This window comes from Helicoverpa armigera, chromosome 22 (genome assembly GCF_030705265.1).
Source record: "Helicoverpa armigera isolate CAAS_96S chromosome 22, ASM3070526v1, whole genome shotgun sequence".
NCBI lineage: Eukaryota > Metazoa > Arthropoda > Insecta > Lepidoptera > Noctuidae > Helicoverpa > Helicoverpa armigera.
Genome location: NC_087141.1, coordinates 1,313,533 through 1,336,784, shown reverse-complemented (window position 1 = coordinate 1,336,784; position 23,252 = coordinate 1,313,533). Strand labels below are relative to the sequence as shown.

The following is a 23,252-nucleotide window of genomic DNA, read 5'->3' as shown; positions in this document are numbered from 1 at the left end:
CAAACAGAGTCTAGGGAACAACATAAATTCAATTACTTTTACCTTTCCTCTTTATTTGGATATATTATGTATTCCAGTTCCTGGATCAGAAAAATGTGTTTATTTGTTTTTATTTTCCCGAGGTCAGACAAATACCTCTTCATTAATGTTATGATTGATGTAAAATAGCTTAGCACTAACTTTCTTCAAGCACAAGCGCATATATAACCTAGTTAACAATAATGACATTTCTCATTCCTTACATCCTACTTCTAATGCTAAAATAACTAAAACAAGAACATTAATCTCGTAAAATGATTATAGCATTCTAACGAGAGGTTGACAATAATCAAATGACATTACATTAGTAACATTAGATTGCAACATAGTCATTATGCGTAATGTCCGAGATTACGGCAGGTGTCCACAATCGCTGGCTAAACCACGCTATTTATTATCTACTCAAGTTAATGTCAATCTGTACTTGTGGATTAATGTTCTTAGTAATATTTAAAGCTGTATTATGGATTGTTTTTCCTGGAAAAGCTGTTTTTGAAGGCCTTGGATTGTACTGGATTACTGCAGAAAATATATTGCCAGCTACAAACATTTGCACTACTGTAGTAAATTTACTGCCAGCTAGAAACATTAATGGAATGATATTTTATTCTTTGTGTTATTAACATGCTATATTCTCATGAGCTAAGTACAAAACTTGTAATTTTCATAAATCATGACACAAGGACCAACCGTCCTTTCAAATCTGGTCTTTACAGCCGAATTGAAAGGACCACTAGTTTAAATTAGCATTTATAATATAAAATTGAGCTATTTAAATTAGATTTTATACGACTTAAGTTCAAGATTCCTGTGAATAAATCTCAAACAAGTATGTAGTTTTAGGTATCAGTAAATATAAATTGCAGCTTTTATAAAAATAAGTTTAAAGTGTTACAATGAAAACCGTACGGTTCTCATCATTGGTCGAACTTCAAAGAATTTACTAAGCACTCTACCGAAAAAAATACTACGCAAATTGGCCATGAAATTGTTGAAAATGGCAAATGTTGTAACTGTCAGTAACTAGATAATAATAAAGGTGATAGGGCATCACGCTCCATTTGATTTGCTTTACAAACCTTTGTCAAAACTTGATGATAATTGAGGTATGAAACAGGTGGTTTTGGTAATATTTCTGTTTCTGATTTTGTCCGTTTGAAGAAAGAGGGACAATGAATTGAGGATTGTATTGATTCATAGCCAGAAAGTGTAAAAAACGGGTTTAGGTTCTGGTAAAGGCAGTATTCAAACTAACTTATCCATCATCGTCATAATCATCACTATATCACGTCATTTATATGCTGAATGTACTCCTCCTAACTAACTTATTACGAAGAATAATTAATTTTCAAGCACATAGGTATATGTATATGTTACGGGTAATGCTAGAAGGTGGAGTAAACCTAGGTTTACCCGGGTTGACTTAGTATTACCCAAGCTTCTTGGGTAAAGTCCGAATAATAAGTTAAATAAATATTAATTCGGGGTTTACCCATGCTCACCTAGGTCTACCCAACTCTGACTGGGTAATGTAAAAAATTTGTCTACTTAATTAGTGAAATGAAAATCCAAGGTCACTTTAAACATTTATTATTTAAAAAAACATACAAAGGCGATCGTAGTTGCTTGAAGAGGATAAACTAAATAGCTTTAATAGAAAAAACTAATAACGGACGTTGTTGTTCAAATTGAAATTATTTATTTGAGCAAGATAAACTGCTGTGACATTTAGAATTTCTCAATTTTCCTGCAGCTTTGCATGAACACTTCTTTGTGGCACATTTTGTTTTGCAATTACACCTTTTATAACCCTGGCCTCCTGAAAGCGACTGTTTATTTGCAACCTCTCGTAAGCTTTTTTTCTGGTGATATATTTTCAATATCAGTCAGTTTATCATGACACACATAAAACTGATTCCTTGAGAACATTTCCTCAATAGTACCACGTTCATCCTAGAATTACGCCACGGGCTCGAAAATTACGCAACACCTAACATTACCCAGTCAGAGTTGGGTAGCCCTAGGTGAGCATGGGTAAACCCCGAATTAATATTTATTTAACTTATTATTCGGACTTTACCCAAGAAGCTTGGGTAATACTAAGTCAACCCGGGTAAACCTAGGTTTACTCCACCTTCTAGCATTACCCGTAACATATACATCTATCGATGCAATCAATTGCACTGTGATACTGTAAGTTTACCAGGCCACATTATGTCTCACTTTCTACAAAGTCTCTTTCTACATAAGCATCAATCAATATGTGAAGCTTAAACTAAAGATTACGAAACAAATCAAACTATCACCTATCTTATAATAATAGATTTACAATCAAAACTCGTCCACTTACGTTAGAACAATGCTTTCAACATACAAATTAGATCTTACATATATGACTCATGCGCATCAGATGTATTTACCTAATACATTTATTTACCTATTTATGTATTCATGGGATAATGTGGCCTATTTGTAACAGTTACTTTGTTACCTCATTGCAACGTGAGTAAAGAGAGAATGAATCATTTATACTGCCCTTTGCATTAATAAGTTATGTACAGCAAGGATGTAAGTCGTAAGATTTTCTAGCAATTTAGATTCAGAATGATGAGCATAGCTTATTTATAGGCTTATGAAAATCGTGCGAGTATGCCTATACGCCAGGAAGACATGATAGGCTATAAAGACTGACTGTCATTTGTAAAGGATACATGTATTTAGATGCCAAAACATCTACAGTCAGTCTCACTAAACGTATCCTTATACCCGACAACAGAATTTTGAAGGTTAGGTACTTGCATTCCCTTCAAATCGATCATTGGCTAGTCTAACGGCACTAGTTAGTTCTTGTGAATATTTTAATTTAGTCATTTCAAAAGTATCCTAATGACCTTTCTATTTAGGCTGCGGAGTTATTCAAAAAAGTTACCGCGGTGGGTTGCTAATGTACCAAAGATGACTTTTCGTCAGCAAAATTCGGAAGCCCTTATGATTTCCAAGCTACAACCAAAAGACCAGGCTGTTAAGGAAAAGCCCAGGCACATTTCACATACCTGTTTAACAGAAGTATCTCTAGAATCGATCTTGGCTGTGAGCTCTCGGATGTCATTCTGCAGCTCCAGCAGCCGAGCCTCGTACTCGCCTTGTGTTGTGTCCAGTCGTCGTCTGAGGAGGTGCTTCTCTTGTTCCAGTTCCTGAGGAAGATAGAATAGGTATTAGTTTCTGAGGTATTTTGGAGATGTAGGTAGTGAGGTCTTGAAAATATGAAGCTTTTCGTAGGCTTCCAGTATAACCGGAGGTAGCTGAGTACCGGTATTTTATTGAGAAGTCGGTCTACACGGAGCGGTCTTATCTAGACAACCCGATATCCCTTGGTAAGACTGAGTGTCCGAGTTTCTGACTATCTATGTATTCTTTAGGTATTGTCGGCTATGGAATATTTCTATGTAGGTACCTATGTAGTTTTTGAGGTCTCCAGAACATATAGTATGATTGAATTTCTCTGGAAATAAACTGCGTTATTTCGTTACGTTTAAAAATCATCAATTTAAACCGATCTACACAGCATCCATTGCTCTTTCACCCAAAACAAACTATCGTACTCTTACTTCACAGTTTCCTGCACTTTTTTCCTCATAATTTGCTTATAAGTAAACAATCTAATTAAAAGCGCTCAACGGTTTAATTCAAAGACAAGAATTAACAAAAAAGGTTTTTATCATTTCCGCGGCGGAAGCTTGATGTGAACGAAGCATTTCCGGACGCCATCTTAGCTCCCATCTATTGTCTATGGCTGTAAACTGTGCTATTAGAAAGCATAGTTTACACGTTATCGCAAATAAACTTAATTGTGTTGGCTATGGGAAATATTTGAATCACTTGAGGAAAAGATTAAAGATGTGATGGTAAAAAGATTATGATTGTGAATTCAGATAAGAATAATTTAATTAAGCAAAGGAATTATAAATTGAATATTAAGTACTGATGCGATTTATGTAGGCATTTACCAGATAAATATATTGTTTTTAACTTTTAACCGATATCTACATAAATAGGTAAGTATATATTTTGTCTGCATTCAGTCACTAGACATTTTGAATCACTATTTTTAAAACAAAGAAATATACTTTAAAAAGCAAACTATTATTATCGAAAAACAATAGTTTTGCGCAACAATAAAACATGATTAATTTTACGTCAATTCCACGTATTGAACAAATACAGTGTTTTCAGACAAAAGAGCAAATATCGTCATACTTTGAATATTTGTTACACCTGCATTTGTGTAAACTGTAGACGTAGCTAGTCTACCAAGTCGGGTAAATATTTTTCTAGTCACTGATGCAATTATTTTTAAACTTACTTAAATTTTTTTTTACTTACTTTTTTTACGTTTAATATAGTTTGATCTCTGCAACATTTATACAAACTTTTAGTCGGCCGATAGTTTGTTTGGGCTCATGAATCAGTATGAAGATGAATAGAAGCTTACTCGGAACAATGATAAGTCGGATCGAGAGCTATGAGCAAAGTTGATGGTCTTGGTTTACCAACGTTAGTGTTTAACGGGGTTAACATTCCTTACAGCTGCACTGTGAAAAATCTTGGCCTACACCTTGACTCCACGCTGAATTGGCAATCATAGGTTGCAGCTGTCAGTCAGAAAGTGACCAGCACGCTGCGGTTCCTCTATCGCTTGAAAAATTTTCTCCCAGTTAACGTGAAGGCGACGCTTATGCAAACTTTAATCTTTCCCATAATCGACTATGGTGATGTTTGCTACTATGACCTGAATGCAGATCTGCTCAATAAACTTGACCGGCTTCTCAACAATTGCATTCGATTCGTTTTTAATCTCCGCAAGTACGATCATGTGTCAGCCTATCGAGCGCAACTTAAATGGCTACCGATAAGACAACGTCGTGTGATAAGGGCATTAACTACTCTTTTCTCTATTCTACACTCTCCCTGTACGCCTTCTTATTTAACTCCTCACTTCCAATATATATGTTCTCAACATAGCAAAAATCTCCGCTCCTCTAATAATCGTCTTCTTCACTGCCCTGCTCACCGGTCAGATATCATTCACTCTTCCTTCTTTGTTAAATCTATTCTTCTCTGGAATGAGCTACCTCTGGAAGTCAGGATGGTTAATAGTCGTTATACATTCAAAAAGAAATTACGCGACCACATCCATAGGAAATTGGCAGAATCGCTACCGTAGATTGTTTTTTTTTTATCTATTTCTTTATCTCTCCTGGCAATTATAATATGTATGTATGTATGTATATTATGTATTATTATCTATATATATATATTGTATACTTTTAAACTAACTATCCAAACAAAAACCTTGCACCTACCACTGCTATTTCTCCACCACCTAAAGGTAGACTGGGAGAAAACGCCTAAGGCGTTAAGTCCGCCATTGTACGAAATGTGCATGAAGTATAAATAAATAAATAAATAAATAAATAAATAAATAAATAAGTATTGGTCGGCTATCAGACCGACTAAAATCTTTGATTGAATTCACGATTTTCAAATATACATTTTTTTAAACATCGTGCCAACCAGTCGGCCGAATCAATCAGGTTAAAACTGTCATTCCTAGGGTTGCCATATCAAAAATTTACGATAGAAATTATCGACTTTTATTATTTGTATGTCTCTATCAGACCTCGAGACTATAGAGTCCCGGATTTTTGGGAGGCGAACGTGGGGCCGAAGCCAACACGCTTAAGCCTTTTTGAGACAACTTTAATGAAATTGTGACACAAACCGACGATTATCCCTGTATATGTTATGGACCATGTGATTAATTCGGGCATTATTTATAATGCCCGAGCATTATGAATAATGTCTAGCTTTATCGGGCCACATGATTAATAACTATCTTAACTTCATTATTTATCACTTGGCACGGGCATTATTATATTGCTACATGATAGTTGGGCAATTTGATAATAAAGCTATATTTTATGCGGTGCGGGGGTGGCAATTGTTCTAATAAATAAATCCTGTTACTTGCTACATATTTTATGATTATTGTTTTAAATCATATGTTCTATTTTAATGGGAAATTATAAGTTTAGCCAGAAAATTATTAATTGGACAATCTGGATCTCATTTTTCTTGGCTCGTTTTTTTTTTATGGTAGAATTTAATTTGGATTCAAAACATTGTATTAAAAACTGAACTTAGTGACGAAAACGAATCGCTGCAAAACCGACTCCACGTAGTCTTGTCTGCCCTACCCCTAGAGTGCAATTCAAAACCGCGTAGGCACGGAGGGGCGAGGCGGCCTGCGAGCTGAGGCGCAGGTAGTTTAGGCGGTGAGCATGAAAACCATCTGCGACGATAAGCTCGCATGGGACCGCCGGAGCCCCGCAGCGCCGGAGCCGTGACAGAAGCCATGCTTGCTGCATGTTGCATGCTTACTTCTAGGCTCTGTCAATTGATATGGGATGTGTGAATATGTTTGTATTACTTTGCCCAAAAGGTCACGGTCAATATGTATAGTGCCCGGTCAATTTGATTGTTTGAATAATTATTATCAAATTGCACTCTCATATTGGGCATTATTCATAATGACCGGGCATTATGTATACTGCCCAATTTATCACTTGGTCCATAACATATACACTATAGAAATGTACCCAAGGATAATCCCCTTACCGACTTTTATTATTATTGATGCTAATGTATTTTTTTTTCCAACAAATTGGACAATATATTATAAGTTCAGTATGTGCAAATGTTACGTTATAATAATGCAAAAAGGAATGAAGATTAAAACTGCTAGAAATAGTAGCAGCTAAGCGTTACTGTTACGTATTTCTGCGCACCAATCGACTGAATTTCAGCGCCTATAACTCACTTTCGTTATCAAAGTCTTACTAATTTATTAGCAAGTGAGAGTATACATATTATCATTGAATTGTCGACCGATATAGAAAGTGAGACTATATGGGTATTATCTTTTTAATGGGTGTACCTATGACAAAAACTTCACGACCCACATAGGGAGAGTGAAAATCAAAATCAAAAATCAAAAATCAAAATCTTTTTATTTCACATAGGCCTTTGCGGGCACCTATGAAACGTCACATTAGTTGCACGGTTCCAAAAAGTTGGTCTCATGGAGAAGAGCCGGCAAGAAACTCCATAGAAGCCGGCAAGAAACTCCATAGAGCCGGCAAGAAACTCCATAGAAATAAAAACAAGTGTAGGTAGGTATGTTGTGGAACTGAAATTACAAGTATTTGGGCTTTGATTGGTGTAGAATTAGTTGAAATCGAAGTTGTGATATGTATCTATTTTTTATTAAATTTAAGCAAATATCTATATTTACATACTTAGAATAAGTTAAAAAGAAGCTATAAGTACAAGTAAAAACATAAAAAAAAAAACAAAAAAGAGTCAAGTGATTTCTTATGTAGAAATTAAATACTTAATATGCTGTTGCTGACAGACACATCTTTGTATTTAATAGAACGTTTTCGAAACCATCATTTCTTATAATGAAACTTGAAGTTGTACACAACACAATACATGTAGTAGTAAATATACGAAATAAGTACAGTATATTGCAAAATATGTATTACTTGGTCATAACCCAGTACACTTCTTCATTAAAAGAAGGATTTAAATTGGGATTACTTATACAATACATATCATGGATTTTGGATAGTCTTCTTTCAGATTTCCAATTAAATCATTACCTACTTGGTATGTACGAAATGTTTTTACACACAAACCATACATTTTCAGATATGTACATAAAACGAATAAAATACATATGTATTCTGTAGGTATATAGGTAGTAATAACATGTAGTAAGACCGACAATTTATAAAACCCTTCCATTAGACTATTAGCACCGGATCAGCCTGTCTAGCTAACGACCGGATCCAACGTAAACCGCCATAATACTGATTAGTTCGATTTAATCTTTAAATCCTGTGTGAACATTCATGTAAAGACTTTAATGGAGCTAGAAAGTGCTTTTAATAGACTAAAATTCTTTATAAGGTTTGACATTCTTTGTGTTTTGTAAACAATTGTCTTTTAATTTACAAAAAAAAAAACATTATTGGAAGCAGGTTTTTGTTCATCATCAGTATCACTTAAATAAGATATCTAGTTTAATTCGAAAACAAGTTTAAGCCTTGCTCTCTATTGTTATTATTTTTTTTATTGCCAATAGGCCTATCTTAATAATTTTAACACCCAGTTTTATCACCTAGTAAAAAGAACATACCGGCCGAATTCAGAACCTCCTCCTTTTTGGGAAGTCGGTTAATAAATATCGAACATTCATAGTTATATCATTGGAGATATTTTTATTAATCAAATCATCAGATAGCACAACAAATTCATAAAAAAGAAAAATAGACAATGTGATCTTCACTAATTATGAAATGTACAAATGAACACAACAAAGAAACATTTTGACATTAGAAAATTATGGAAACAGGGTTATCGAAAGTCATTGTTAGATGCTCAACGGGCCACTTCGGATGCTGTCAACTTATGTGAACTCCTGAACCGTACTACAAGTATAATTTACTATAGTACATAATCTAGGGCATTTTCACATCTCTCTACAACTTTTACTTGCAACAATGACGATTTTTTTGTACTTGGAATGATGTACCAATCATCATCTAGCTACCCTTTTTATCAAACACTTATGTTGTGGTTGGTTGCCAATCTTACCGTTTGTACAAGTTTTGCCTATCTGACCTTAGCTTCTGACTATCTGTAATGACTGTCAAAGTTTAAAAAATGGCAGACTGGATTGATATAGAGAAAATTGTTATGAGATAGATGGTCACGTATGGACGGAGTATCAGGGCCAATCATTGTTTAACCTGACATCAGTTGACCCTGTTGCTATTTAGCAATGAGCTAAACTCTTCAATGATTCTCAAATATCTGCGGAAAGTACTGAATGTGGTTTTTTGGGACATGGGACTTAAGCAAACTCCTGAACCATACCTTAGTATAATTTACTATAAGTACATAATCTAGGGCATTTTCACATCTCTCTAACTTTTACCCACAACAATATCATTCTTGTCTCTCTTCATGAATGACAGAAGACATTATATTGTCTACCTATTGAATAAGACGTGATTGTACTCACTAAATACATATTTCTTTTCTTATGTCTATTACTTATAAGTATGTATTTTATATTTGAATGATTACCTATATTGTGTAAGATTTTGTTTTTTCAAAAGCGTGAAATCAGTCAATGGAGGTATTCAATTTTGTACGTGTTATTTGGAAGCTATAAGTACTGCGGAGTGGAATCCTAGTGAGATTATTTTAGATTTTTCATTTCAAATATTGATGGGATCTTATTTCTGTATCGTGATATCTTGGCTCAAAATTATGTATTTTTATGAAGGCAAAAAAAAAGGTTATATCTTTAACAAGATTTTCAAGCCACTCTATATTATTTTGCATCCGTTCTATACCTACCTTCTTGTAATTCTCCACGGAATACTAGTCGATCGATTAGGATGCGCACGCGTCGCGCTTGACGCGTCATGCGCAAGAGTCGTCCGTCATCACGTCAACATCATAATATGAAACCCGTTACAGATACGAATTTAATTGAAATAGTTCTTGTTATTACAGTTTTTTTTCAGCTTTATAATATCAGTATAGGTAAGTATTTATTTGCAAAATTAAATGTACACATATCTACATAAAATTTAAAATAAACTTATTTATTACAGTTACAGTATATTTTTCAATTGCAATAGAATGCAGTCATAGTTATTATTGGTACAATATTTTAGGAATAATAAGACCTATGTATGTAAGCACTTTTTTATATTGCATATAAATAAACTATTCGTCTTACTGACCAATCCGATAGACATCCGATATATACTTATATTTCGCTTTATTTTTTCTACTTTCTTCATATAGACAATACTATAAAAAAATCATTGTCCAAATGGATCTAGTCGATAAATTCCGACACTAAATCAAATGTACTCCGTCCCTGTTGGACGCACGCGCGCTATTCAATGCAGCGCCCGCGCCGGTGCGCATACGCAATCGTCTGTCCTGATACACTTTCACTGTACTGATGCACCGATATTTTAGTTTTGTTAGATTCGTTGGTTTATAAAATGTGTTTTGATTGAAATGATATTACATTTTCTTTCTATATTTTTTTTCAAAGATGGGTGTAGTCTGACTCTCGCAATCAAAGTCAAAGTCAAAAACGTTTATTGAAAATAGGCTAGTTTTTAGCACTTTTTCACGTCAAATAATACAAAAGGACAGCACCCCCAAAACGCAACCCTTTCACCACTTCCTAGTGTTATGGCTGGGAAGAAGAAGTGGTGAAGAACAAACTTCCCAGCAACACAGCTGTCTATTACAATTTATAATTAAATTACAATCATACAATTCAATACTGTAAGAGTACGCTCACACTAAAAAATTTTATTCGACCGATATTTGGTTTAGGCTCATAAATCAGCATGAAGATGAATGCAAGTACGCACATTACAAAGATCAGGTATTTAGCCGGTATTAGACCGAGTGAAAACTTTTATTCACAACTCACAGTTCAAAATAAACCCTAAACCTAAACCCTTATCGAACAAACTGACGAATTCGGATTGCGGGAGATAGTTCTCCGGGACGCAGCTAAAACTAAAAAATACAGGCGAAACCACGGACATAAGCTAGTTTACGATATAAAAATTATATCACAGTATGTAGCAGATTTTGTATGACCCAAGTTGTATAGTGTGCAGTACAGCGAGTGGCATTGGTCTGCCATATCTCAAAGTCATCTTTTTAGCATAAAAGTCAAGGCTACTAACTAAATGGCTAGGAAATGGTACGAGTAGCTAGACCATTAGATTGCCGACGTTTATTTTCGTATTTTTGACTAGTTTGAGTCTTATTATAATAATAAAAGAACTGGACAGTTTTGAATGTCAATGCATGTTTTGCATTTGCATAATAAAATTATTTTTAAGATTGGTAGTTTTGTGTCTGTTTTGCTATTGTACCAACTAACATCGATCAGCGGTTTCACTTGCATACTAAGCCCTTTTCAATCTATACTAATATTATAAGTAAAGAGGAAAACTTTGTTTGTTTGGTTGTAATGGATGAACTCAAAAACTACTGGACCGATTTTCAATATTCTTTCACCATTAGAATGCTATATTATCTGCGAGTAACATAGGCTATATTTTATCCCGGTGCGGGCAGTAGCTCCCATGGGACGCGGCTGAAACCGCGGGAAAACGGCTAGTAAACAATAAATTGGCTAACGTCGGAATAATAATTTTAACAATCGGTCCATTCCAGGAGGTACCATCCTGAGATTAGCACTTTCAGAACGACTTTATCTTTAAAACTACTTTATCAGGACCAGTCAAGCATTTTGCTGCGAAATGAACGATTAACAATCTATTTTTTATATTCATCTTAGTTTGAGAAACATAGTCTATTGCAAATCAATATTAACATCGTGATGTTTTGATGAGCTAAACCTTTTATTTTTATATCTGTATGTCACGAACATATAAATGAGCATGCTCTAATATCATATTAAATGTAATCGTGCAAATTGCAACGTGAATATATTCTTCTATTGACTATTGATAAATATTTGACCTTCTTTTAATTATAGTTTTGATAGACAGGCTTAAGCATATTAATATAGGTATAATAGGCGGTAAGTTGTTAATGGTAAAATTCGATTTATTGATACGTTTGAAGGCCTTAATTAAAACTGATTAAGGTAATTTTTCGCATGGTTGTCCATGTATTTCCGTAGGTTTGGGGAGATCATATAGGATAACAAAGGAGCTCGGCTGAATCTGAATAGAATGGAAGCATCAGACAACAATATTGAAGAAATACTTAACAGGCTTACAATGAGACTATAAAACTCGAACCGATTAAATTACTGCTACAACCCCCAAAATACAACATTTAGGTTAGCACATAGGCAACATAGGTTCGCGGTAAAATGTGAAGTTTTATTATTATGCTGCTTATGTAGCAACTACCTACATAATTAACTAATTACTTCACTTTTTCCTAAATTAATTAACATATGTCTCAACAGTCGATACCCCAACAATGGGCGTCCAATCCGCTTCTCACAGCACAAAGTCGGAATGGTATGCTCACGCGCAGCTCACGCGTGTTGCAATACAACAATGCACAGTTTTTGCGGAAGCGTTGCCCAAGACAGACGTGTGACCTTTGGGTTGTGGTGCAAGGTATAGGAGATCAGAAAAAAAAAGTAAAATAATCAAGGTGAGAGATGTAAACCTACTGAAACAATTACTGAAAAAACCAGGTTAAATTCTGATATACATGAAATAACTATTTAAAAGGTATTTTTTCACGCTTTGGGTAACCGTAAAGGTTCAGCAATTTTTCTTAATTCTACTCTTTAAGACTTGACCCGGGAACCGAAACCGACCCACTGTGAATGACACCAACAGCAAAAAACAACGAATTCGCTCTTTCATAGTTTAATGAAACAATTTAAAATATTTGAAAGAAGCAAGATATATTTTCTCGTCAATGTAAGGAAATTGATACAGTCAAAATGTATGAGCTTGAGAAAAAATACTGTAGGTACCTAGACCATGATGCAAAATGGTTAATTTTGGAGATGCAAGATTAGAGCTGTAGTTTTGTTAATAGTAAGACACATAAGTATAGAAGACATAAGTACTTATTTTCCAAGATCTATAGTTAAAGACAGCTCCCGCTATCGCTCATCACTTGTGGACATTTTAATTGCAATGGCAACACGGTTTGTAATGAGTGGTGTCCCTAATTCACGGCTAGGAATGTAGGCGCCCTACTTGTCTAGATGAAAGTGCAGTTATATCAAGTGTGGGTAATTACTTTATCTATTTTATTATAGTATCAGGCTTCTTGTTGAGTTGGGAGTATGCAGAGTTACATAGAAAAACTTTATTAAGTTTTTCCAAAAATCTTCTGCGCAAGATTGCCATTCAAATAGAGATACAGAGAATATTTCACAATGTTATACCAAATTAAGATAGTCACTTACTTAGAATTGTGCGTTTAGACCAAACCGACAAGTATTTAGAAAATGTTCTGAAAACTTATGAAAACATTTCAGTCTGACCTAGGAAGGATAAGGACTTAGAAAAGTTTCTGAAAATTAATTCAGTGCCTGAGTTAGGAATCGATACCCCAGACCCCATACCTAAACAGCAATCGCTCTTGCGCATCAGAGAACTTTTCAATGCATCCTAAGTATATCCTACAAAATTAGCACATTCAATCAAAAGATAAGTCAACGAGATCTATCATCTTACTAACTGCAGTATCGTAACTAATTACTATCTCAAGCTATTATATAGCTACTCTATGATTACTGCCGGCAATCAGTTAACGAATGACTTTAACTACGTAATGGATATGTGTGATAAATACTGCGTTTTAAATGTCTTAAAATGTTTGGTGTTAACTAACTTAAAAAAAAGACCCTTTTTAAGGAAGTTAGGCTAATCTGTTACAAAGATGAATATTTTGGTGTTTTGAAAGAAGAAATGTAATGTAAAAGAAATGAAAAGAAATGTTTGTGCTCCAATGAACACAAAATAATTTTTCGACTTGAAATAAAACCGTTTAAAAAATTCACTGTTGGGAAATGGCTCTCCTCGGATGACATTAGGCTAAAAGTATTTAGGCGGGCACGCGGAGAAAATCACAAAGAAACCTCCAGTATGTACTATATAAAGTTGATAAACAATCACGTAGCTTTCTCATCAAATACCAAACTAAATACGGTAGTTATCACAATAATCTATCTATTAAGAACAACACGACATTATTTCCCATGATTTCCCCGTCTTCCACGAACGACAAACACTTTGACAAAGTGCAATAATTACCTCACTTGCATGAGAATAACATGACTTAAGTAATCTCTCACAAAAACATCTTAAGTACAGTAGGAAGTATTAAAATTGATTCTCGGTAGGTTACATTATATCTAGTTAATAAGTTCCTCACAATCTACCGGTTTGGAAAACTATTTTAATGGGTGATAGTCGGAAAATTGTGTAATCAATCATTATGGTTATCAGGTAGTTTGAGTTCACCAGAAGTTATTTGCGAATAAGCCTACTGTATATTATCTTAATTATATGTCTACTTTATATTAGTTAGGTGTCGGAAATATATCCCTGATCATCATCTAGATCCCTGGTTATAATATCGCCTGGGTATCAAACTGTATTAATTTAAGTTCTGCTTACATAATAGTCAATACCGCTGATGATAGATACCCATAATATTAAGTACAAAATACAGTCATCCAAGAACCACAGATGTCTTATCACATGATTGATCATCATCGGACTTTTTAATTGTACCGTTTCACTTGCCTCTTTCATTTAGAGAAGGACGGAGCGTTATTTACCACGCTACGTTATTAAAATAAAACGATGTATGCATGTGGTAGATATAAGACCCACTTCTGTCTGCAACCTTTAATTTAAATGCTCCTCCCAAATAAAGTCATCAACAATCAGTCTTCCTAGTATTGGTCGTCAGCCCTTCAGGTGACCAAAACATGGTTGCCTCCCAGGGTGGCCTACTGCACAATAGGTCCATTCCTTAAGGATAGCAGCCTCAGACAATTGGCCATAAAGTTTGCACATAATGGGTGCATAGTGTTGCATGTATGCATGCATGCATGAGGTTCCCAAACAAGATGAGAACATGTAAATGAAATATCTTGAAATAGCTGAAGTGGTTAGTATGTTTGATTTAGTTATAAGTGTTGGAGAAGTTATACTTAAGGTAAGGATATGTGTAAGTTTGCTAATGGAAGGTTCTATGTAATTTTAATGTATTTTGTCGTAGATTAGCTAGGGTACTATTATACAGTTATGCGGCAAAAAGCAGCACAGCACAGCACCAGTTTTTGTTATATTTTTTATGAATGGCACATTAGGCATAAGTTTGGATAATTTTTCCGTGCCTTAGTTAAAGAGCATAAAAGCTTATCGGTCCTGCGCCTGATCTCTCTCCAGTCAAGTCGGATTGTCGTCCCATAGGGCTACGGGAGTGAGGGAATACAGAGGGCATAGGTACCCAATTAGCGCCTCTTTCGAGAACAGAGGCCCCGGCCAAAATTGGTCAGGTCGCAGTTTTTTTTCCTTTATTTTAACGTTATCATTACTTATTTATATTTCCAGAGCCTTGAAAAATATACCTAGGGCTTTCATACATCAATGTTTGTATTTTCTTTTTGTGTATTTCCAGATATATGTACATACTGTATATTTAAGTATATTCTAACCAAAATACGGAAGAAGAAATCTTTGTTTTCTTATACTTTCAGCAAGACATGTAATGTTTATTGTCTTTGCAAATGTTTCGTTTCTCGTAATACTTGCTCGTTTTAAAGTTTCGCAAACATTACAATGAACATGTGTAACTAGTTGTTTTATGCACGAAAATGTTATCTGATGAAGTACCTCTTTCTTTCAAAACTTGTTTTCGTCGAAAGCATTGTAAAAAAAATATATTTCACCAATATACAAATAAGCGAATTTTCTTAGCTGGCTAGCGTATCATCATCATCTCCCTATCCTTTCCCAAATGAAAAAAAAAATTGGTGTCGACTCGGTTCCAGTCTCACTCGACGCAACTGAGTACAAGCTTGGTAGCTTATAGCACCCAAAATTACGTGTTTGTGGTCATTCAATTTCTTTTTGGGATTTTTAAGAACTTGAAAAAGACCTCCAGACTTGTAATTCTGAACCCAAAGGTTATTTCAAGTTAATTGTAATAAATAGCATACTGGCTCTACCAGTTCATTCAAAACACCATATGCAGATACTAGGAGAATAGTAGCCCGGAAGAGTTTAACAACTCCTGATTATCAGCTGCTTAGAGAGAGCTAATGACGTTTAAACATGCTAATTTCATAAAAGCCTTCATTAGCCTTAGAGTCACGTACACTCTTCTACACAAGTTGCAGACGCTTTCCTTAGAGGACCTAACCTACTGGAACCGCCTTTAGCACAAATCTGAGGTAGCGTCAGGGTTCTAGTTTTCCCCTTCTCTCAAAAATATGCGAAGGGCGTGAAGCCTGATCTTCGCGTCGTTTGCACTGATCACTGTAATTTTATTAACTGCTTATACTTAACTGCTGATTTATGAGCCTTATTTGAATAAATGTTTTTAGTTCTAGTTTCGTTGCTTCGCATTCTGAACTAAACTCTTTTGCAAAAAAAGCGGGCACCTATGCGAAATCTTGGTTTTAAGGACTTTACGTGCATTTAAAAGGGTTTTAATGACTGTAGGATGTTACTAGCATAAAAAGGGTTACACAAGCATGCGTGAGAGTCTATTCTAAATTTGAATTTTGGAGGAATGTTAAGAAACTCGTTAAACCTTGTTTTGGACTAGTTCCTGGTAGAAAGTTCGTCGGCGTTTTGAAAAGTTTTTGACGTGATTTTCAGAAAACTAATAATGCAGTTTTATTTAATGATTAATGGACCTTTCCTTTACATCAAAACGTTTTCTAAGAACTATGCGTTTTTGATACAATTTTCACCTGCTCTAGATGATCTTTAGTGATGATTGATGGCAACGTTAAGAGCTTCGGTATTTTTGTGTAAAGTGTTCTATTGTTTAGATATTGTACCCACGCGGTTTAAAATATCCTCTTCCCATAAATAAACACAAATTAGAGGAGTCTCAGTACTTTGGGCTGCGACAAAACCAATTTAAAGTTAGCAGTGCCGATCACAACTGATCTCCTATCAGACTTTGACATTTTGAAAAATCTTGAAATTCTACAAAATACAGAAAATAACGGATAGACTGTAAGCATAAGGTCTTAAGGTCTCGTAATCACAAATTTTTAAAAAACCTCGCCTCTGGGGAAACCCCGTAGACCACTGAAGATCTATGAGTCTGAGCGTTCAAATAACGTGTTTTCATAAAACCGACATTTTGTTAAATAAACTTGCCTGTGCCGAGGTTTTCGTGTATCTACAGCACTTTCCTGCTTAAATCATAACAATAATTGGCTACCTGCTCATTTCTTAAGAAACATACCTTTGGCCTATAATTTTGAATTTAAGACTCCCTTTCCGATAAATCATCGTCTAGCAACCCGACACTTATGGAGTTATCCAGGGCTTCAACGCGGCAATAATTTGACTGTTTGGATAGCTTTAACCCTCCTCATTATTTTTCATATGGTTAATTTAACATTTATCACAAAATTCGGTATTTTTTTAATGTCAAAGTCTGATAAGAGACGAGTTGTGATCGGCACTGCTAACTTTAAATTGGTTTTGTCGCAGCCCAAAGTACTGAGACTACTCTAAATTGTGTTTATTTATGAGAAAGGGATATTTTAAACCGCGTGGGTACAATATCTAAACAATAGAACGCTTTACACAAAAATACCGAAACTCTTAACATTGCCATCAATCATCAGCATAGACCATTTAGAGCAGGTGAAAATTGTATCAAAAACGCATAGTTCTTAAAAAAAAATTGATGTAAAAGAAAGGTCCATTAATCATTAATTAAAACAGCATTATCAGTTTTCTAAAAATCACGTCAAAAACTTTTCAAAACGCCGACGAACTTTCTACCAGGAATTAGTCCAAAACAAGGTTTAACGAGTTTCTTAACATTCCTCCAAAATTCAAATTTAGAACAGACTCTCACGCATGCTTGGCTAACCCTTTTGATGCTAGTAACATCCCACAGTCATTAAAATTCTTTCAAATACACGTAAAGTTCTTAAAACTGAGACTTCGCATAGGTGCCCGCTTTTTTTGCAAAAGAGTGTATAATGATGATGGCCTATGACCACTGACGAATTTCGTTACTCACGCATACGACAAAATTGAAAAACACAAGCATGAACTTGACAAACACATACATTCATACTCTCTCAGTTTTGGCAAAGGGAAAGCACGACAATGACGAACGACGAAGTAACACAACAATGGCGACTCCAGTTAGTTCAATTATCTAAGACGTTATCATTATAATCTTAGTGTGAAATCCAAGACTGTCTGAATGGCCGACTGTACGCACCGATTACGTTTCTCACGTCTTACATAAAATATAATGGTGTTTCATGGGCAAACCTGTCCAAGTAATGTGTTCCTGGCTTTAAATATATACTGGGAATGAAGTCCCGGTAATTATTTTCTGGTTTAGAGTTTTTCTAATGTAGGTAGGTTTTTATCAGATCTGGTTGATAATTGCAGTTTAATGTTAGAGAGATATTTTTCTGTTTTGTGTTTTCATTTCTATGGAATTTTATTAAGTAACTTCAGAATTTTATGGTTAGTTTAGGCCATTATTAACGAGGTTTGATTATCCTTAGAAAACCACATTTTGCTCTAATCTGAACAATAATTAAATTCGCAAAAATAAACAAATTGGTTTATATTAACTATGTAGGTAAATTATTATATACCTAAATCGTATCTTGTAGTAGTTAAAAAGAAAATAACTAAAACCATTTTCAGAAATCACAAACATCGTTTTATATACATATTTTGTATGTAAAGACAACATAATGAAATGGTCGAATTTTCCATTTTATTACAAGCCTTTATTTACCTCCTTTGCTATTTAGTGCAAGATAATCTAAGTGCGTTATTGGATAATGTAGTTACCAAATACTGTTGTAATACACAAGACATGGGTTTTTGCTAACCACCGCCGATAGTTACACATACTTACATACAATTTGCGCTTCTTGTAAACGTTGTGATAAGTTAATATTATAATGTTTGATCATCATGATAATTTAGATCAATCAAAAAGTGAAGTTTGTTGCGAGTGATTTCACGATGGACAAAATGTATGCATGACTAATGCACGTGTGCAAGGAATCAAATTGCTGTCTTGAGAGCGACAAAGTTATTTAACGAGAACTGAAGCCGCATAATTATTTTGTTCTCATCAACACTAATATTGTGAACCTGAAGTGTATGTTTATTGATTGAACTCTTCAATCTCAGGAACACTTTATTTTCTTCATCTATGACCATTTAAGCCAAAAAATAATAGGTAGGTAAAATTTGTTTCCTGCAATCATCATTTATAAAGCCATTAGAAGCTATCGAGTATCTCTTTTCAAAATGACCATAACAGCATACAAAATATCAATTTCCACCAAGTAATCATTATAATTAATTTCCCATATATCCGAGCATTAATTAAGACCGACATTTATCAGTTTTAATGAAGCGTCGGCGTCGTACACAAATACACACACACACGTTGGTACGAGTAAAAGTGAAAAACTAGGCGTTTTCCGCTTTCTTGATCTTAATAGAAATAGTTTTGTGTAGCTCGGTACTTTTGCTACAGATGTTAATATGTTACGTTGTTTAATTTGTTATAGAATAGTGTGTAATTTAATGAGTTTGTGTTAATGATTTTTTGATGGGATCTTAATTTATTTATCTGTTACTAATTTGTCGTAATTTACTGAGCTATCACGCTGACATAGCAAATATGTGAAAAAATAATATATCTCTTTGACAGAGATTGGTAAGTTATTCACGATTTGAGTAGTAGTATTTACTAATATTCGTGCTGTGCGAAAAATTGTCTGAGTTATAAGCAATTACGCGCTAAAACTTTTGAATCGTTTGTCGACGTTTGGCACAGGAATAGTTGGTACCCTGAAGATGAACATAGGTTATTGTTTACCCCTAAGAAGCGGGAATTACTGAAAATCAGGGAATATTAGTATTGCTTCTTCATCAACTTTTAAAATAAAGAAAGTCCAAACACCACTTTTAAAACTCATTGTGTTCATGTCGTCATTATAATTACGTCACACATATAATTATATTAAGAAACCACTAAGATATAATTCTTACGCACTGCTGTACAAATTCAAGAGCAGCTGTAATTAAGGGAAAGTCGAGAAACGACTGATTTCCATAATATAGAGGTATATAGTGGCCGTGACTGCAGAGTGATCTACTGAAAGTAAGATCTAAGAACCTATAAGTCTGTAATTATTAGTGTGTTATGAGTATAATTGATTCTCAATGTCACGTTTCTCACTATTAATTAACCACAAATTAAAGTAAAAGGAAAGTTAGTGTTGAATCTGAAAATATTTGGCATTTACTAGATGTCTGAAGGCGGTAGGTAATAGCCAAAAATTATGATAATGGGCAAGAGGATCGATACAGGTGTTCTTTCTTCTTAGCAATACATTAAAATCAAATATGTCAGTTAAACGCCATCAGATTCAGCCCAACTGAAAACTAGGTTTTCCGAAGTTTTAATCTACCTATATATAATATATAGGTACTATAATTATTCTTATATGTTCCAGACTAATTATTTTATTTGCACAAAAAAAACTACTCCTATATACGTATTACCTAGTATAATCTACATCTATTACACTACCTCAGTTTCGACGTCCCTTCAACAAAGTAATATGTCGCAAGCGATCAGCTCTCAGCACGAGCGACCTTAATTGACGCTGTCGTGTTACATCGCAATAAGGAATTCTATTATACGTTGTGTATTCTCACGTAGTTTGAATATTTCGGAAAAAAATGGAAAAGGAATTTTTCTGTTAACCTGGTTGTGGGAATGATGGTAAAGCTTTGCATTAATGAAGGGGTATGTATTTTATTGTTATATAATTTTCTGTTCCTATTTCGTGTTTTCAGTTAACAAGTATTATTTTTCTTCTTAATAAGTATCTTAAAGAATATTGGTGCCTGATGGTGCATTCGAGTTGTCAGTGGATCATCTTTGGTAGTAATTATGGTAAGTGACACGCCAGAACGTCTGAGGAACCGTCTTACCAAGGGATAAATAACTTACGGATGTATTTGCTGCTTTTGATCGTAGGTGTCAAAGTTTGATGATTTACCTGTAATAAACAAATTCATTTGTTAGTAAAATCATGTCTTGTAATAATCACCTCAAATTAATAGGAAGAGAAGTTTGCTTCACGAGGTATCTTTGGAAGCACAAAGGTGTTTCCGAAGCTGGAAGAATTAGCGCAAACTCACCGCGCTGGGCTTGCATGTTGGGACACCTCTTAATACATAATATCCCCTTTAAATAAAACAAGATCAGCAGCTTAACCACTAATTACACGAACACTATAAGATTGAATCTGTAATTACACGTTACATTGTTCTGAGGCGGAACTATAAACTTAAAGCGAAAGAATCAAGAACAAAGCAGCGTCCTTGTACAACAAAGAAGTGCGCTGATCATTTAGTATTATTGTATTGTTTTTAATATAAACTACGGTATTAATCATGTTTTTTGGTTTTAATAATTTGATGTTAACAACTTTTTTTTGTTTTGCTCCTTTTTTTTTTTTGAAAATCTAATGCACGCTGCGTAATTTGGATTTAACTTGTAAGGGTAATGGTTTGGACTGGTACCTAAGACTGGAAGCCCACCCCATAGTTGGGGCAAAACGCTCGGAAGATGACAACGGTAATTTTTAGCTCGGAAAATGACTGCAAATTAGAGAACTGAAAGCTTAATCCAGTGAGGACGTATGATGTTAAAAATATTGATCTAAGAACTTATAGGTAACCTAAATAGCCATCCACTTCTTAGTACTACGGATAAGCATTAGCCATTATTTTCAAACACAGAAAGAAGCACATGAGAAAATATGAGATCATATTTCTTTCCCTAAAAAAACAGCATTCAATAAATTCACATTTTTAATCTAAAATTACAGAAAAAAGGGTCCATAAAAGCTCCACAGCATCAATCTTAAGATTGTCACGATCACACAAACAGTTAGTTAATCTGGAGTCGTGCTGGGAACTAGCTTATCTGTGCGTTGCGTTAACTGCGCGTGCGCCGGTCGCCGTTACTTCAAGTTGATGGGTTCGTTTTTCGAAATTCTGTTATGTCATAGGGAGTTTTGTAATGCTACTGTTGTGTTTTGTCTTTTTTTAGAACCATTAAGGCTAGCACAAAGAAAATGTTACTCCTGGATATGGGTTTTTCTTACTGATGCCTGATTATGCAAATTTCATTTTTTTATCATTCTTATTTTATGATCATCTACACAAACTGTTGGCGAGCTGTCTTTTAAGGTAATAGTTTATTGTAAAGAAGAGGTATATTTCTACCTAAGTAATAGTATTTTAATCCTCAAACTTGCAATCAATCCTCTGTGTTAGAGGAAGTCTGTGCCCAGCAGGGGGACGATAAAATGGGCTGATGATGATTTAAGCCGTATGTTTTGTTTTTTCCTACGTTTTATAAAAGGTTAGCGACTAGCGAGCTCGTGCGAAATATCGATCGATTTTCAGCACTACTTTCCCCACTGAAAACCACTCCATTTGCGAAAAAAACAGCTAATCTAAACAAGTTTTTCCTACCTACGTTTTTCACAGCCTACACGAAAAACGCACGTGTTACAAGTACATGTGGCTATCAGTTCGAATCGATAATGTTATCGTGAGCTACACAATACTGCAAACACCATTGTACGTTTGTATGTGTTTTTGTTTTATTGTAGTGTGTTCAGCTGGAGAATGAAGATTTTATATGGGCTATGATAAGCGTACGGGAAAATCTCATTTAGTCTAGCCCTTTCTGAACTTTGTTGAAGTCGGTTTCTAGTCTACGTGGATTCAGCTAAGAACTAGTGTTTTACATAGAGCGCCTGTCTAACCTCCTGAACGCAATTACCCAGGCAACCTAATACCGCTTGGTAAGGCTGGTTATCAGGGCTTTCTGGCTTCTGACTAACCGTAACGACTGCCAAAGATTTTAATGATATGATAAAGCTAATATACGTGGCATTAAAGGTAGGCAGACGATGCTTTTGGCTTCAAATAGTGCCTTTTCTGACTGTTATTTGACTCATAGTTTGTCATAGGTAGTCTCACAATTGGTTTTCCTTAACTTTGATTATGATGCATGTATGTTTATGTGTTCTTTTATTTAAAATTGTTATTGTTTATCATACCAAAGATATTAAGTAGTAAATACCAGGCATGTGAGCTCATTATGTTTTGTAAGGTTATTGACCAAAAGTAGTTTACTAACAAAACAATAAATACCAATGTGGTTGACTGTCTCTTATCCACAGCTTGGTTCGTAATGAGTCAAAAATATCTCTATAAATGAGTAATATTCAAAAGGCAGCTGGTCAG

At 34.7% G+C, this 23,252-nt stretch overlaps 1 protein-coding gene across 1 annotated transcript in view; it reads right to left on the bottom strand.

Moving 5' to 3' along the window:
- The window catches only part of LOC110371686 (bicaudal D-related protein homolog), a 112,051-nt gene that overhangs the window by 29,763 nt on the left and 59,036 nt on the right, over nucleotides 1-23,252 (bottom strand). The window contains exon 2 of the mRNA XM_021328043.3: nucleotides 3,093-3,233. Within this exon, the coding sequence (XP_021183718.2) occupies nucleotides 3,093-3,233 (141 nt within the window). The remainder of the gene's footprint in view (nucleotides 1-3,092; nucleotides 3,234-23,252) is intronic.